At 36.1% G+C, this 16,021-nt stretch overlaps 1 protein-coding gene and 1 long non-coding RNA gene across 8 annotated transcripts in view; one reads left to right on the top strand and one right to left on the bottom strand.

The window, feature by feature from the left end:
* LOC105486177 (uncharacterized) overlaps positions 1-15,990 on the top strand; it is a 66,191-nt gene extending 50,201 nt beyond the window's left edge. For all 5 annotated transcript variants that reach the window (XR_003019030.2, XR_011621050.1, XR_011621048.1 and 2 more), the window contains 4 exons: positions 155-7,180; positions 13,005-13,119; positions 13,464-13,621; positions 15,765-15,990. This is a non-coding gene — a long non-coding RNA (uncharacterized lncRNA). The remainder of the gene's footprint in view (positions 1-154; positions 7,181-13,004; positions 13,120-13,463; positions 13,622-15,764) is intronic.
* LOC105486179 (phosphodiesterase 5A) overlaps positions 1-16,021 on the bottom strand; it is a 134,133-nt gene that overhangs the window by 5,009 nt on the left and 113,103 nt on the right. For all 3 annotated transcript variants that reach the window (XM_011748900.3, XM_011748902.3, XM_011748901.2), the window contains exons 15-20: positions 11,690-11,777; positions 8,225-8,325; positions 6,486-6,563; positions 5,157-5,220; positions 3,183-3,257; positions 1,756-1,839 (exon numbers count right to left, since the gene is read on the bottom strand). In XM_011748900.3, coding sequence (XP_011747202.2) covers positions 1,756-1,839; positions 3,183-3,257; positions 5,157-5,220; positions 6,486-6,563; positions 8,225-8,325; positions 11,690-11,777 — 490 coding nt within the window. The remainder of the gene's footprint in view (positions 1-1,755; positions 1,840-3,182; positions 3,258-5,156; positions 5,221-6,485; positions 6,564-8,224; positions 8,326-11,689; positions 11,778-16,021) is intronic.

The following is a 16,021-nucleotide window of genomic DNA, read 5'->3' as shown; positions in this document are numbered from 1 at the left end:
AATTATTGTTAAATGAAAAGTATATGAAAATGTCATAAAGCATATACATTGATATGTTATCTATAGTTTTCTCTGGGTAGTGGATTGTAACTGGTTTTATTTTCCTTTTTGCTTCTCAGTAATTCTGATTTTTCTTTTTCTTCTTTTTTTTAAGGACAGGTTTCCACTCCCATTGCCCAGGCTGGAGTGCAGTCGTGTGGATCTCAGCTCACTGCAACCCCCTCCTCTCCTACTCAAGCAATTCTCCTGCCTCAGTCTTCTAAGTGGCTGGGACTACAAGCGCATGCCACCACACCTGGTTAATTTTTCTATTTTTTGTAGGGATGGGGTTTCACCATGTTGGCCAGGCTGGCCTCAAACTCCTGAGCTCAACTGATCCACCTGCCTTGGCCTCCCAAAGTAGTGCTGGGATTAGAGGTCTAAGCCACCATGCCTGACCTCTGATTTTTCTATAGTGAGAACATAACTATTCCTGTAATAATGTTAAAAATACATGTCAGTATCACATAGAATTTTCAACAGCAGATTCAAATAAAATGAATACTTGTATACATACATACATATATATAGTAGAAGGATAACATCTATAATAGGTGATGTGATTACTATGTTGACTGTATTTACAGGGATAGAGAAAAATCAAAAGAGCCATTAGTATTTTTAATGGAGAAACTCTTAATCCAATCAATAAGGAAAGCATCTGTTATGGAAAGAATGAGATGTCCAAGTGTTTGAAACAATGCTCTGAACACACTTCATACTTCTGAGGAAGAACTTTGAACAAAGGAGTAAACAAGTAGAATGCTGAGAAAAATGGGGAGACGACAGTGGCACATGACACCTGTTTTTTTTTTTTTGCCATGGTTCTTTTGGTATCTTTCCTTCCTTTCCCTGTCAGCCACAGTTCTTTATTAAATTCTTTTGATGGCGAGAACCCTGGAGTAGGAGTGAGAACTGGACTGTAGATGCACCTCTCCCACCAACCACCTGTTTGGGACAAATAATCTATTTCATTGGAAGATGAACTTTACAAGTTCAATTACTAAATCTGAAACATCTGGATTAGAAAATTTCTAGGTTTTTTTTTTTTTTTCTGGTTTTGACATTCTATAACTCCATGACAAATGTTCTTTTTCCAAATAATTAAAACTTACAATAGTTCTCTGTTTAAACTTTCAAAGACAAAAACAATCTCTTCTTTCTGCATCTGAGTCATAAACATCTAAACTAATAAATTAGATGTTTTAGGGAGAATCCATTTGCCTACAATAACCACCCCCACATCCAAAAGCCAAGCCAGCAGATACGTGGAAATGGGAACCTGCAATATTCTACCTACCTCCTTTTAACCCTCAGAAAATTTTTACAACTAGAGTAAAGCCACATTATGACAATGAGGAAAAGTTGGATTACTTTTCTTTATTTAGGCTAAAATTTAGATTTAAAAAAAGAATATGCTAACCCACAGTATATACAGTATTGTTCCTTGAGGGTAATACTGGCACATAATTCTTCTTAGCATCCCCAAATCAATTTGTTGGAGATTAGCACATAGTAGGCACTCAATAGATATTAGTATGTGTTCCTTGTTCAGTACAAACATGTTCATCAGTAAAAGAAACCATACTAGTAATAATTTTATTTCTTGATTTAGAAGCAAAAAATAGGCACCTAATATTAATCTCTTCAATTTACTTTAGGTTCTAATTCATAACAGTCCAAGTTTAGCAAGTCTAGTAGTTTTCATATAAATACCTCATACAGTTGCAAGCAGATGGCGTCTATGAACCCAACTTGCATACTTGGGATTTTGTTTTTCTTCTCCCTGTTCATTAGATCCTGAAAATACAAATACAGACCAAACACACAGATATGCATTTATTTATTTAGTTAGTTATTACTTTATTATTTTTGGGGATGGAGTCTCACTCTGTTGTCCAGGCTGGAGTGCAGTGGTGCCATCTCAGCTCACTGCAACCTCCACCTCCCAAGTTTAAGCTATTCTCCTGCCTCAGCCTCCTGAGTAGCTGGGATTACAGGTGTGTAGCACCAAGCCTGGCTAATTTTTTATTTTTAGTAGAGATGGGTTTCACCATGTTGGCTAGGCTGGTCTACAACTCCTGACCTCAAGTGATCTGACTGCTTTGGCCTCCCAAAGTGCTGGCATCACAGGCATGAGCCACTGTGTAGCATTTATTTAAAGAACACAATGAAAGCTGGCTCTAGAAAGGTGAATCAGTGGGTTAGCCTAGGAAGGTCAGATAGAAATTAATCCAAAAAAAAAAAAAAAAGAAAAGAAAACAGGAAAACTCTTATGTTTCATTTCAAGGAAATTCATTCCAAAAAACAGAAGTGGGTTGAGAGGAATCTTTACTTGTATTTGAGATGCATACTCTATGTAAAAAGGCAGTATGTATCAAAGACCTTTAAATACTGTTTGCCCTTCAACATGACAACTAGGAATTTGTGCTAACAAGATAATGAAGAATGAGGTTTAGTGGTTTATCAGTTCCCTTGGTGTAATGTTTGCAGTGTTCACTATTACAAACAGCACTGTGATAAACATCTATTATAGATGAAACACTGCTGTGAACACATTTCTGAGGAGAACTTTGAACAAAGAAGTAAACAAGTAGAATACTGAGAAAACTGGGGAGACGGTGGTGGCATGACATCTGGTCTTTTTTCCTCCATGTTTCTTTTGGTATCTCTCCTTCCTTTCCCTGTCAGCCACAGCTTCTTTATTACATTCTTTTGATGGCAGGAACCAAGGAGTAGGAGTGAAACATCTATGATGGATGTTTATCACAGTGCTGTTTGTAATAGTGAACATTGCAAACATTACACCAAGGGAAGTAGGTAAATTATGGTTACATCTATTTCATGTAATCATGATAGTACATAAGAATATTTGTTAAAATGAAAAGTGGTTTATAATACTTAAGCAGAAAAAACAAATTACAAAAAAACAGTGATACAATATGATGACCCCAAGTGTCTTTTTTATGCCTTTTATTGGTTTTGCTTTCTGTAATGAATATGTATAATTCTTCCAATGAGAAAAAAGTTTTAACAAAATCAGAAATTGTGGTCCTAAGGAAAGATGCCATAGGACCATAAAAAGGAGTCTACAACTTTAAAACAATGCATTTGAATTCCTACGAACAAGGTTTCATACTTACAGTGGGTTCTATGTTGAGTTCTTTTCTCTCTCTGTCTCCTTGATCAAAAAATTCACTTGCTACAAGTTCTGCTATCTGAAATAAATAACAGACTCAGTTATGACAATGAAAAGCATATCATTCTTTAAAACAGAGACTGTGAATGGAGGCCCTGTTAGGAGCTATATATCTCCATTTTATAGCAAATAAGCAGCAGCTTGATACCTGAAGACAAGTAGTCCACATCCAAAGCATGCTCTCTTGACTATTCCATTATACTCTTTTTCACTTAGGTATCTCTCTCTCTCTTTGGTAGCTTCCAACATTTTTCCCTTTTAATTTTATTTAAAAACGTTTTCTTCCTTCATTTATTTTCCCCCCATAAAACAGTATGTACAAGGATTTGATTCAGGAGAAAGAAAGGATATAAGAAGACACATTCTTCCCTCTTCTATTCTCTTCCTTGGTTAGAAAGAGGCATATAGTCCTGTTTATTATGTGGCAGGAAGGTAAGTAAAGATCACCTAAGTGCTTATGGTGTGTTGGCTTTGGCACATGGAGAATGAGTTTTTGATCTTGTTTTCTCGGCATGTCTGTTTCATGAGATGAGCCTGTAGGAAGAGTTACTAGGCTACCTGACTACGCAGCCCAGAGCCTTGACCAACAGCAGCCTGTCAACAATCCTAAATAGCACATTAAGGACTCAAAATGAAATCTTGAAAAAAAAAAAAACAATATATATGTCACTGCGTGGACATCCATCACTTTTCTGAGCCTGTATTGCCTCTGTAAAACATTATAGCAGTTACTTAGTTAGAGGGAAGAATTTTTTTTCTAGCCTCCTGGTAACAGGCTCCATTCAGAACCTTCTCGACATCTTATATCAATAATTCCTATATCTACAAGCCCCAGAAATCTCTATGTTCTACTTGTTAATGTCTATTTAGAGCTGAGGCATAGCCTAGAAGGCTAACCATAAGAAAAGTAATTTTGCTGCTTCTAATTTTCAAAGTAATTAAAGGGATGACCTTAAGAAACAAGCCAGAAGTATAAGTTATATCCCAAATCAAAAAATCTGAAATCTAAAATGCTGGTCCAATGAGCATTTCTGTAAGTGTCATGTCAGTACTCAAAATGCTTTGAATTTTGAGGCATTTTGGGTTTTTGAATTAGGTATGCTCAACCTATCATACTGAAATGAAAACTTATCAACAGCGATGTTTTTGCTGTGTTAATGTAGATGCTCTCTTTCTTAATATATCTTACAAATATTATGTGCAAATGCATCTTCTAAAAAGAAAAGCCTTTGTATGTCCAAATACCGGTTTTTAATACTACTTAAAAATTCCAAAAAAAATTTCCATACTTACTTCAGAAGCTACCTTTAAGAGTAAAAACTTAAAAAAAATTATTTTATTTTAGATTTAGGGGGTATATGTGCATGTCTGGTATATATGTATATTGTGTATTGGTGGGGACTGGGCTTCTAGTATACCCATTACCCAAATAGTGAACATTGTACCCAACAGGTAGTTTTCCCCCCTTGTTCTCTTCCCACCTTTCCCTCTTTTGGAGTCCCCAGTATCTGTTATTTCCATCTTTATGTCCATATGTCCCACTGTTTGGCTCCCACTTATAAGTGAGAATGTGCAGTGTCTGATTTTCTGTTTCGAATTAGTTAGTTCATTAAGGATAATTGGCTTCCAGCTCTAATCATGTTGCTGCAAAGAACATGACTTGATTCTTTTTATGCCTGCATAGTATTCCATGGTGCATATGTACCACATGTTCTTTATCTAATCAACTGTTGATGGACACTTAGGTTAGTTCCATGACTTTGCTATGATATAATAAATGGTGCTGTGATGAACATATAAGTGTCTTTTTTATATAGTGATTTATTTTTCTTTAGGTAGATACCTAGTAGTGGGACTGCTGGGTAGAATGTTATTTTGACTTTTTAATTATTACTGTTATTGTCACTAAGCAACATACCCGTTGTTGAATAGGCCAGGGTTTTGTAATTGCAGAAAGATCACACGCTGTCATCAGCATTGCTCTGTTATGGAAAAGAGAAATCCAAAACTCCTATTTACTTTTGTGTTATTATATACCCTCAATAAATAGTTACTAATAAAAAAAAAGTTAAAACCCTCTAAACAATGGAAATGGCAGTTTATAAAGACCAAAGAAAAAGAAACAATTTATATGAAAGTCTAACTGATACAGTGAGAACAGAGCATCATTGTTTCAGTTTTCCTTTGAACTTTGGGAATTTGTCCTCAAACTGCCTCATTTAGCTCCAGATTGGCAGACTGAAAAATTACTAACCTTGGGTAAAATCTTGCCTGCTTTTATTATTTTTGTCACCTTAGTATTCCATTCTATATTTCATCACACCGTCACAGTATGATGAAAGTACATTGATTACTAATAATTAACCATTAAAGTATAACATCAGGTATCATACTGATGAAAGTCTTATATCAGAAATCATAGTAGGTCATCCTAATTCACTCCACACACATGCTAACTTCTACATGAAAAGACTTTGAACGATTAATCACATTTTTCAGCCTTTTCCTTTATTGTTTCTCCATGCTGAATTATAGTTAGGAAAGTTTTTTCACTCCTAGGTTATAGAAGAATCCACCTATACTTTTATTCAGTGCTTGTATGATTTAAGTCCCTACATTGAACTCTATGCTTCAGTTGGAATTTAAGTCTGTAGAGTAGATCCAATTTTGTCTTTTTCCATTTGGTTATCTACTCATCTCTCTCTTTCCTCCAGTCACTAGGAATGTTATCTTTATTACATACTATATGTCTTATGCAATTCTAGATTTTCTACTGTGTTCCACTGGTCTTCCACCAATATCAAACCTTTTCATCATAGAGACTTTATAGTACTGCTTCCATGTATGGACCCTGACTTCACTGCTCTACCTTTTCAGATTTTCTTTAAGAGAAGTAAACATTTTGAAGCTACATCTTACTTCTACAATAATTCCATTTTCAGCACTTCCATTACAATGAATTAGGAAAATGAATAAGGGAAACATATAGCCATATACTGATACTCTACCACATTTTAAAGGTTTTTCTAGAACATAGGAACAATTCATTCCCTTGGATTTGCAAATGCACTTCTTTTCAAGTAAATATTCAAATTTACTCTTTGTACAACCCTCTGGAAAAATCTGACAGGTTTTAAAATCATCATGTTATAACAAATAATTGCAATAAAAACTAACAGTGAGAAAAAATGGTGAGAAAATTAACTGGATAAAAAACTTTGGCTTTAAAGATAGTTAACCTACTTACAAAAACAACTCCTTTTGATGAGGATCTTCCAAATTGAATTGATTTTTTCTTATAAGTTCAAAAAATTCTCCTCGCCTCCTACAACGTTTAAAAAAAAATTGCTAGTTATAACAATTACCCGGGCTCTTATCCCTTTGTTCTACAAAGACTCATGGAGTAAATTTATGGTTAAAAAAAAACCTCTATTTTTTTCCCATCTTAGAACCCAGTATAAAAATCATCATTTACAAATCTTTAATACCTCACTTTCCCCCTTCTATCATTTGCTTCCGATGAAACATTAAATCTCACCTAATTTTTAACTATAGATCACAAATAGTGGTAATTTCAATTCTTGAATATTTGTTATTTTAAGAAAAATGAAACAGTATGAGTTAAAAATTTGATGCTGAGAATGATTTCAGGTATTTTAAGTGTATGGCATAATCTATAGGTTTCAGTTTAACTATCATTTATTTCATGATAGAGGATAAAAAATATATAAAGTTGTGAAGTGCTTCTGAAGTAAATAAAGACTAGGTAAAGTTTAAAATAATATTTGTTATTTTTCAGTGAATATAATAATATTCGGTGTACAGTGAATACCTCTTACGTGCCCAGTATTGTTAAGCATTTTGAGAAGGCATAAGACAAAAATTTTTCTTTTTGCAGTGTTTAATATCTACCTGGAGACACAAGACTCAAGAAAAACTTAGGTAATAAAACTGATAGTATATGACTATAAAAAATGAAAAGCAGATTTCATAAGGATTCAAAGGAGAGACCCATGTGGCCTGTAAAAGTTGGAAAGGTATTGTGGTTACAGGTATTTTTCAAATTCTTGGTAATTTGATAATCCTTATTCTGCAATTATTTCTAATAAACTGAATATATATATATATATCAATATATACTATTGATATATATTATTTTGTCTTAAACTCAAAATGCTCTAAAAACCAATTAAGTAGGCACATACAGTTACTTCTAGATGTATAAGAGTAGATATCTGGCAGATGTTTTTGTGTGTTTATTCTATTTGGTTTTTACTTCTCCTAAGAGTGACTACAACCATAAATGTGAATCCCTTACAGAAGAAGAGAGACTCCTGTTACAAGGGAATCCTGAGTGTGATTCCCTGACTCCCCTCATTCCTACACATGCATCAAAGATCTCAGCTAGGAGTTGGAAACTTATGATTGCTCAAATGCAGGAAAGTATTTTCTAGCTTTTAGAAAGGCAGTTTAATCATGAATATGCATAATCACAGAGATGACTCTAATGTATATATACTCTTATTTTAGAATCAACAACTTCAAAGTTCTACATAAATATTCTTCTGCCAAAATCAAATGAAAAGAAACAAGAGTTACTTGCTTGGCAGTAACTCCTTGTCCTGCCCGACTAAGCTTGAACAACGGTATAAAGGAGTCATGAAATGGTCAGAAGTTGTGGGGAGCAAGGGAAAGGAGGAAAAGCAAATGACATATAATCTTGGGACAACATGGCTTGGAATGACTGACCTTGAGATGGCTAGTAGATTTGTATATAGTTTCAGAGACACAGCGGTAGATAAACATCAGAAATAATAGGTATTCTTAATTTCCAGCAGTAAGTAAGCCAAAGGAGTAGACTTTTCTGGCTACCCTTTAGGAAACTGCTCCATAGTCTGATAAGCAGTTTTGCCAGGACATTTGTGTTTTGAAATTTCTCAGAAAGACTTCGAAGACCTATTTCTCTGGTTATTTCTTAAAACTTACTTAATATACAGTGCTAGGTCTGTAGCTAAAATAGCTTGCTTGATTATTTTCAATGTGGTCTTATATTCTTCAATGGAGAGGCCACTGAGAATCTGATTGCCCTTTATAAAAAAAGAAAACCAACATTAGCACCCTGGAGAAGCTGCGGACAAGAACAAAATCTGCAAACACATTCACATATCTTAAACACATGCCCAGTATTCTAAACTCATGAATGTGGAGGGCATACTTAAATACCATGAAATAATGTTTCCCCTCTATGTTCCCACCCCACCCCTCTGTCATACATGTAAACTGCTTCATGATGCTTCATCTGCCTACATACGCATGTTTTTCCCACTTTTATACTCCTTAAGCCTTAGTCCAGACTTAAAATCTAAAGCTATTCTTTTCCATAGGGCAGACTAATTGCTATAATTTAAGAGCAAGTAAAACTTTGAAAAAAATCAAAGCCATATTAATGGATATGAAGAATGAAGTGGTAAAATTTTTAAACAATGGTTTATGAAAAAAGTCACTTCTCTATGGCATTTTAAATAAATCCAATAATATTTCTGGTGCAAATTTATATAATTTTAACTTGGTCAGTTATGGTAACAGTGCATATTCCTTAGGAACATCTTAATATAGATGGGTAAAGGGCATGAGCCAAAGGGTGCTTACTGGTCAGTGGAGAAAGAAAGCGTGGGTTGAAACATCTATAAGGAATATTTAAAAGGTAGCTAACCCATGTGCAAATCATTCAAAGTTTTCACTATGTAACCATTTTTTATTTCTTGTCTGTAATTGAAAGCATAGTGGTTCTCTAATCTTGAACTAAGTAAAATACATAGACCGGGCACTCATAATACAATCAAAACAACATCTCTAAGTTGAGTCAGATATGCTTCCTATATCTTAGGGCCAAGAAAAAACCCAGATGCTTAGGAAAGAGATCTGAAGGCAGAGGATTTGTTATGAAGACAGGGGAACTTCTGGGTATGTTAGGCTGAGGCCAAAACACATTGGTTAGAGGATAACTAGATGCTGAAACTGGATCTAATTAATGACAATAATCTATAATTACAACCATAAACATTATTTTAAATACTAAATCATTTTAGATTCTAGACTAAACAGAAAATTATTCAGAAAATACCTTCTAATACTTATTTTAAGATAAAACAATTTCAAGTGGAAGATGAAATGTCTTTTGGTGCTATATTTTTACTTTTTACTCCCAAAGGCTGAGGATATAATTTCTTGTGTAATTTTGCTTACAAAGATAGAATATATAGATAGGTCTTATAATTTGAGCCAGCCATATAGATAACCAGATTCCTTATATATTAAGCAACAACATATTACATAATAAGTTACATAGTAACAGGTCAGTTGATAGGAATACTGTAAAATATGCTTTTAAAAAAGTTAGCATATTTTCTTTCTTTGGAGCTAAATTTGTAATGGGATATTGAAATGAAAGTTTTAGTGGAAACACACAGATAGCAAAAGTACAGATATTCCTACTACAACATGACATATACATTCCTGAGAAATTTCAGTTCTGAAAAACTGTACACTAAAAATAACATGGATTGTGCAAAAAAATGGTATTGGGAAAGACCACTCAAAACCTATGCAACTTTGTAACCAGAGCACAAACCAAACCAAGAATTGGTTCCTCTGGAAGTAACTTGGATGGGCCAGTCTGGCTGGTCTGGAGGCTGTCTCTGAGGACATTAAAGATGGACAAAAACAATCAAGTAGAAATGCTGGTTTGTGGGGGCCCTGCGATCATGCATATAGAATTGATCATTGAGACAGTAAGTCTGCTATTAAGGTGGGCATTGAAAGAAGAGCAAGCTCCCGAGAGGCTACAGCAGTCCAAAGCGAGGGAGAGAGCCTCAGGTGCAAGTGCTCATTTTTAATATTCCTAAGAAAGAACGGAAAGGGCTGCATATGCAGGAGCCAAGGGGAGGGCTTTTTTCTTTCTTGCCGAAGGTCAGAATTCAACTTCTATAATTCTGGCACCTCTTACCCCAGGGAGGTTGTGTATGAAATGATAGAATGTCTATGGTATACTGATACCATCCTTCTACCTCCCAATCACACATGATATAATTCATACTAAACAATCACATGTGGTAGAAAAACAATCTGTACTAGACCATATACAGACTTTATAAGGAGGGTGCCAAAACAGGCTACATAACTTTTAACTCTTCCCCCACACTGAGGTGTTGAGGGAGGCATGAGAGTGAGTTCCCCTTTACCTCAGGTAAGAGAGAGGGGCGTGGAGTTCCTGTGTATGTCTCCTCTCATTTAGTGGGTGGAGGTGGGGCTAGAGTAGACTTGTGTCTGACTCTTGTCTTAAAAGGTGCAAGACACTCATCTCAGCACCAGTCTGTTAAGAATGTTTTAACATTTCTCACCTATTCTCCCTTCCCATTCTCCAAGTATGAAGGGGTAAGAAACTACATGGAGGTTGGGGAGAGAGGAAGGAGTCAGAAGAAACACAAGGTAGGGAATGGGAGAAGCCTACCAGTGCAGTAACAGAAAACGTGAAACGTTAAATCAGGTTCAAAATTTGGACTGCTACCCAGGAGTACACATTTTGGTTTCTGAGTTGAGAACTCTATACTATATATTGGGACCTAAAGTAACTAGAGGGTTTTTACTTACAAAATCGTGACCAGAAAAGTGATGGGAATCCCTGAATTTTTTTCCAGGGCTCAGGAAAGAACTAGCCCCACTGAGTAAACTTAGTGATATTGGGGTAAAACTGTTTTAAGATTATATGTCATGCATTGTGTATGTTCAATGTAATAGTTAAAACTTTCATTTTTTCATATTATTAAGGTAATACCTACACACAGCAGATAATGTAAATAATGAACAATCACCCCCCCCCCCAAAAAAAAATGAACAATTTCATTACACCAGCACAGCCATTGTTAATATCCTGGTGCATATTAAATTAATCTTGTTTTCCTTAACATAAGTATGTTTAGCATACCATAGCATATGCTTTCTTATGTTGATAAATATTCATTTCACCAAGTAGTTAAGTAGCTTTATTCTTTAATAAAATTGTTTCTTAGTAACTGGAAGTTTCAGTAAAAAGAAGAAAAGGTATTGCTTTGTGAAAACAAATGCTTGAGCTATAGAAACCACTTCATTTCAAAAAAAGCAGAATTAACTGAGAGCCACAAAATACACATTTTTGTTTGTTTCTAATTTGGAATAGCCACATAGAGTAGAATAACCAAATTTCCCTTATCAGGCAACATGTAGATAGTTCTGGTTGTCTAGAGAAGTGAGGCTGTGAGGATCTCAAATGTTTTGGCTTTGCCTTCCTTACCCAAAAAGGAATAAAGTATGTGCAAGAATTTATGATGCTGGGAATAAATCCAAGAACTAAAAATAAAACTGAATTTATAAAGCTCTCTTTTAAAATTCCACAACAATAAATTAGGTACTTACTGGACTATTAAGAATCATCAGGCACTGGTCAAAATGATGGTGCTCCATGATTGAATGGCAGTAGAGCTGGGCAAGTGGATGTTCACTTCTGAAAATATTTTGTTGAAGAAAGGAAAAAAGATCAGTTTCCTTAATGTGCCAGTTTATCAGTACATTTTTATTACTGTTTAACTAAAAGAGAGACTACTTCACAAAATTAATCAATAATTTTCCCTCCTTTTCTGAGAAAAGAGTGAGGTAATCTCTGGGAAACAAATACCAAGAGTCAAATTGTTTTCAAATATCAATGGAACCATTGCCAGTGCAAAGTATGAACAATTTCATTGGTCTTAATACTGATTAAAATAGAAGTAAGGAGTAAGGACCAAAAAATTAATACCTCCAAACATGGAAAAAAAAAACCCACTGAAATAGTTGTACCAATTATATTTTTCAATTTCAAAACTGCAATTGATATAAAATCTGAAACAAATTCACATTAGCTTTTCCTCTGAAATAATGCTCAGGCTGAAGGTCAGCTTATTCATGTGTGCCTGCAAATAAGAAAAGGACTGACTGAGATGGAATTAACTGAGGTATGACTGATGAAAGGCAAGAAAAAGAAGGATACTCAGAGCACATGCTCCCTTGGAAGGAAGGAAGGAGACGGCTGAGTTGGAAAGTTCCCCATGTGGGATCCAGGTCATTTTAGTGCAGAATATCCTGCTAGTTCTGCTAATTGAACTTGGTGAAGCAGTAGAGACCCTTTGGCTGAATGAAGAGAAAGGAAATGACATTATACTCAGTTCATTATATGAACTGAGACAGTCACAAATAAAGCTTTAAAGCACGACAAGCACAATCCTCCACCTCATGTTTCTCAGGACCCTTCACATGTGAATATTAAGCATAGGTTTCACTATTTCTTCATAAGAAAAAGACGAAATTTCTGAAAACCTCTGTTCATAAAATTTATAGGAAAGGGCTTTGTGAATTGTAAAGCTCCACATACAAGTGGTGGATAATACAACTGATTTGTTATTTCTCCCTATTACTATCTGAATGGTTATTTTACTTTGCATTTAATTTGTTGAAGATAGAGAAGCTACCTAAGACTGAAGAAATGTAATGTGGGGGAAAAATGGGTAAAGTGAGAGAGACCTGAGGGAAAACGAAAATAGTAAAGTGAAAATAAAGGTAAGAGGACAGATAATCCCATCTATTCTTATTGTTTAAAGTGTTGTCTATATTGCTAATTTATCAATGTTACTGTTGTCCTAACCTTTCTCAAATTAATTCTTGCCCTTCTTGTCTTCTTTGCTCCTTCCATATTTAGTGAGTTGGACTATGGATCAGGTACTGTGCTTAGCATTGGAAAATGGGATGACAATGAACAGAGTAACATGAGCAGATTTCTGAAAAAGGATGAACTTACTGGAAACAGATATTGTGTATGTATCAAGACTACTGGGAGTTAGGAGACTACTGGGAAACTTCTAGGAATCTAAGTAAGAGAGAGCCTGGATTAGAGTGGCAGCAGCCCAAAGGAAGAGAAGCAGACATCTGAGAGCTGTTTCAGAGTAGATCAGATAGGAACTGGTAATGACTTCTGACTAGGAGTGGGATGAGGGAGATGAGGGGATGAGGGGGAAAAGGGAAAAAGTATGAATGTTAAAGTCTCTGCCTTGGGATGCTGACCTCATTTACTGACATAGGAAAAGGGAGAAGATGATCAAAGATGGGGGATGAAGCAGGGGAAGCTGACTAGCTGAATGTTGGATCTGTTCATTTTAAGGTGCCTGAAATAGACCCAAAAGGATATAAATGTCTGAACTTAGTCTGGGCTGGTGATATAGATTTGGAATGCACCAACATGCAGATGGTAATCCTGGCATGCGAGTAGATGAGATCATCCAGGGAGATGGCCTATAATGAGAGCCTGTAACATGTCAGGTAGTGTGCTTTAGTTTTTTTTAGTTTATTATATTTAATTTTTACAATAACTCTGGGCAGGGCATTCCCATTTACCACATCAAAACCCTCAATCCCACCTCTTACTCATCCCCTGATGTAGTGTCCAGTTTCATGCACGCTTTAACAGACTTCATGCAAGTACCAATTAGAATGCCCCAGCCTACCTTTAATACCTCTCACTTCTGCCTTAGAGCTTTCTGACCCCACAGCTGGTGCCCAAAGGAATTTTCTCTGCACTCATATTTGTTCAACTTGAAAGTGTGAAAGAGTGAAGGCCTGCGGACCACCTTGGACCAGTGGGGTACACAGACCTAGATACAAATGCCTTTGTCTTGCCAGTCAACAGTTCTGGGTCTTATTTCATAAGATTACTCCAAAGTGCCTGGGAAGACTAAGACCCAGTATGGGTGGACATCTGGATAACTCATCCCCTCTACTGCCTTTCCTTTCTTCCCTGCTTCCTTCCCAGTCCCGCATTCCTGCTCCCTGGGGTCATATTCACAAATAAGCTATATGCACACTGACTTTCATCTCAGGTTGTGCCTCAAGGGTAACCTCGGCTGAGACCTCTCTCAAGTTGCCATCTTTTTGCTTTCTAGACAATCAAAGGCTCAGTGAAAAATAATGTGCTCAAGGTTGATATAAATGGTAGAGCTGGCATTCAAGTACATCCTCTTCAACACATCACATGGTCTTAGGATACCAAAGTACTTTAAAGGCACATAGTATCCACTCATTGACCTACTTAGGAGCTGGACTACGAAATGCTATTAGGTGGATATAACACAAACAAGTTAGAACTTCAAACACACATTACATTTTTAGATGACACAGAAGGGATTGTTTCACATTAGAGAAAATTCTTGGCTTGTGAGATAGATGAATGCAAACTGTGTTTGTCTTTACTTAGATTCTAAAAATACAGATTTATGAATCAATAACAGAGTGACAAATGCCCCGAATTTCCTGTATATAAAAACATTCATGGAAATCAGTGTATTCTATATCTGTTGCATTTTCCTCTTTCAAACACAAGGCTATGTGGCTTCTTTAAGGTTGCAACAGAAGGACCCATTTAAACCACTACTGCTACAGAATTTTGTTCCCACGCTGCTGTCAGTGAGCCCCAATGGACCAGCACACTCACTTTGCATTTTCCTCTGTCCTGCACAGTTGTTGGTCTATCTCTGACAGTAGTATTAAGATGCCCAATGCAGAAATCAGACCAATATTTTAGAAATAGGAAGCCTTAGAAATCTACAGAAAAGGAAAGCCCCATGGGGGTGGGGAACTATATTGCCACCCCAGTCTGCCTATGTCACAAAGGACTAACAACGTCCTTGGTTCTGCTTTTCAGCCGTATATATTACTCTGGGCTCAATTCTCTAACAATCTCTTTGTAACCTTCAATCCCATTTAGTTCTTTACTTCATCATTTCTCTTCAAATCATCATGATTGCCTTCTTCTCCCAATCAACAATCATATTCAATGACATAGATATTCATAATGATGATTCATTTCACGTTTTGACCTCAGAGTTCTCTGACCTCCTTGACACTACTGATTATCTCTTTGCACATAACGATGGACAGGGCTCTGCTTCTTTGTTCCACAGCTACTAGGTTCTACTGGGCACAGTATTTTTGCCACTTCCTTTATTGACCACAGGACAAAGCAAGATCTTAAACTCCTATCTGTTGCTAAGAACATTCCCCTGTGAAAATAGCTAAGACCTGTAGAGCATTTAACATGTGCCAGGAAATATTCTAAGCACTTTACATCTATTTATACCCCTTTAATCCTGATGAAAATCCCAGAAGATAGGTATTTTCATTATTCTATTACACATAGAATAGACATAGAGAAGTTTAATGACTTGCACAAGGTCACAAAGTAAGAGGAAAAGCCAAGATTTGAAGCCGGGCATCTGGCTCAAGTTGGCTCTTAACTACCATAACCATCACAGCCACTGCTTGGTGGTATAAGGACTAAATAAACTAATAAATAAAGAGTGCAAAAATGTTTCAAATGCCATAAGGCCTATATAAAGTTTTAGCTTCTATTATTAGTATTTACTACTGACATAGGTCTAATTGAATGGAACTTTCACTTTATTCATAGATCTCCAGGCTCTCAAGATCTCCAACCTGACCAGGGATCATCTCATTCATGGATAAAATGGACTTCACCCAGCTTGAACTTCACACATGATTTTGTGCTGGTGTAGTGCCCTCAGATCCTGCTGACCTCTACTCCCACTGCCAGACCATGACTTCAGCTCACTTCTGTCCTCTATTAGAGCAGAGAAGACAGTCATGGCATAGAACAAGTTCTCCTAGGACAAATATACACAAATCTCCTTGTGGCCAGCAGGAGAC

The sequence above is a fragment of the Macaca nemestrina genome, chromosome 3 (assembly GCF_043159975.1).
Source record: "Macaca nemestrina isolate mMacNem1 chromosome 3, mMacNem.hap1, whole genome shotgun sequence".
NCBI classification, from domain to species: Eukaryota; Metazoa; Chordata; class Mammalia; order Primates; family Cercopithecidae; genus Macaca; species Macaca nemestrina.
The sequence above is the reverse complement of the archived record's forward strand: the minus strand, read 5'-3'. Positions and strand labels throughout refer to the sequence as shown.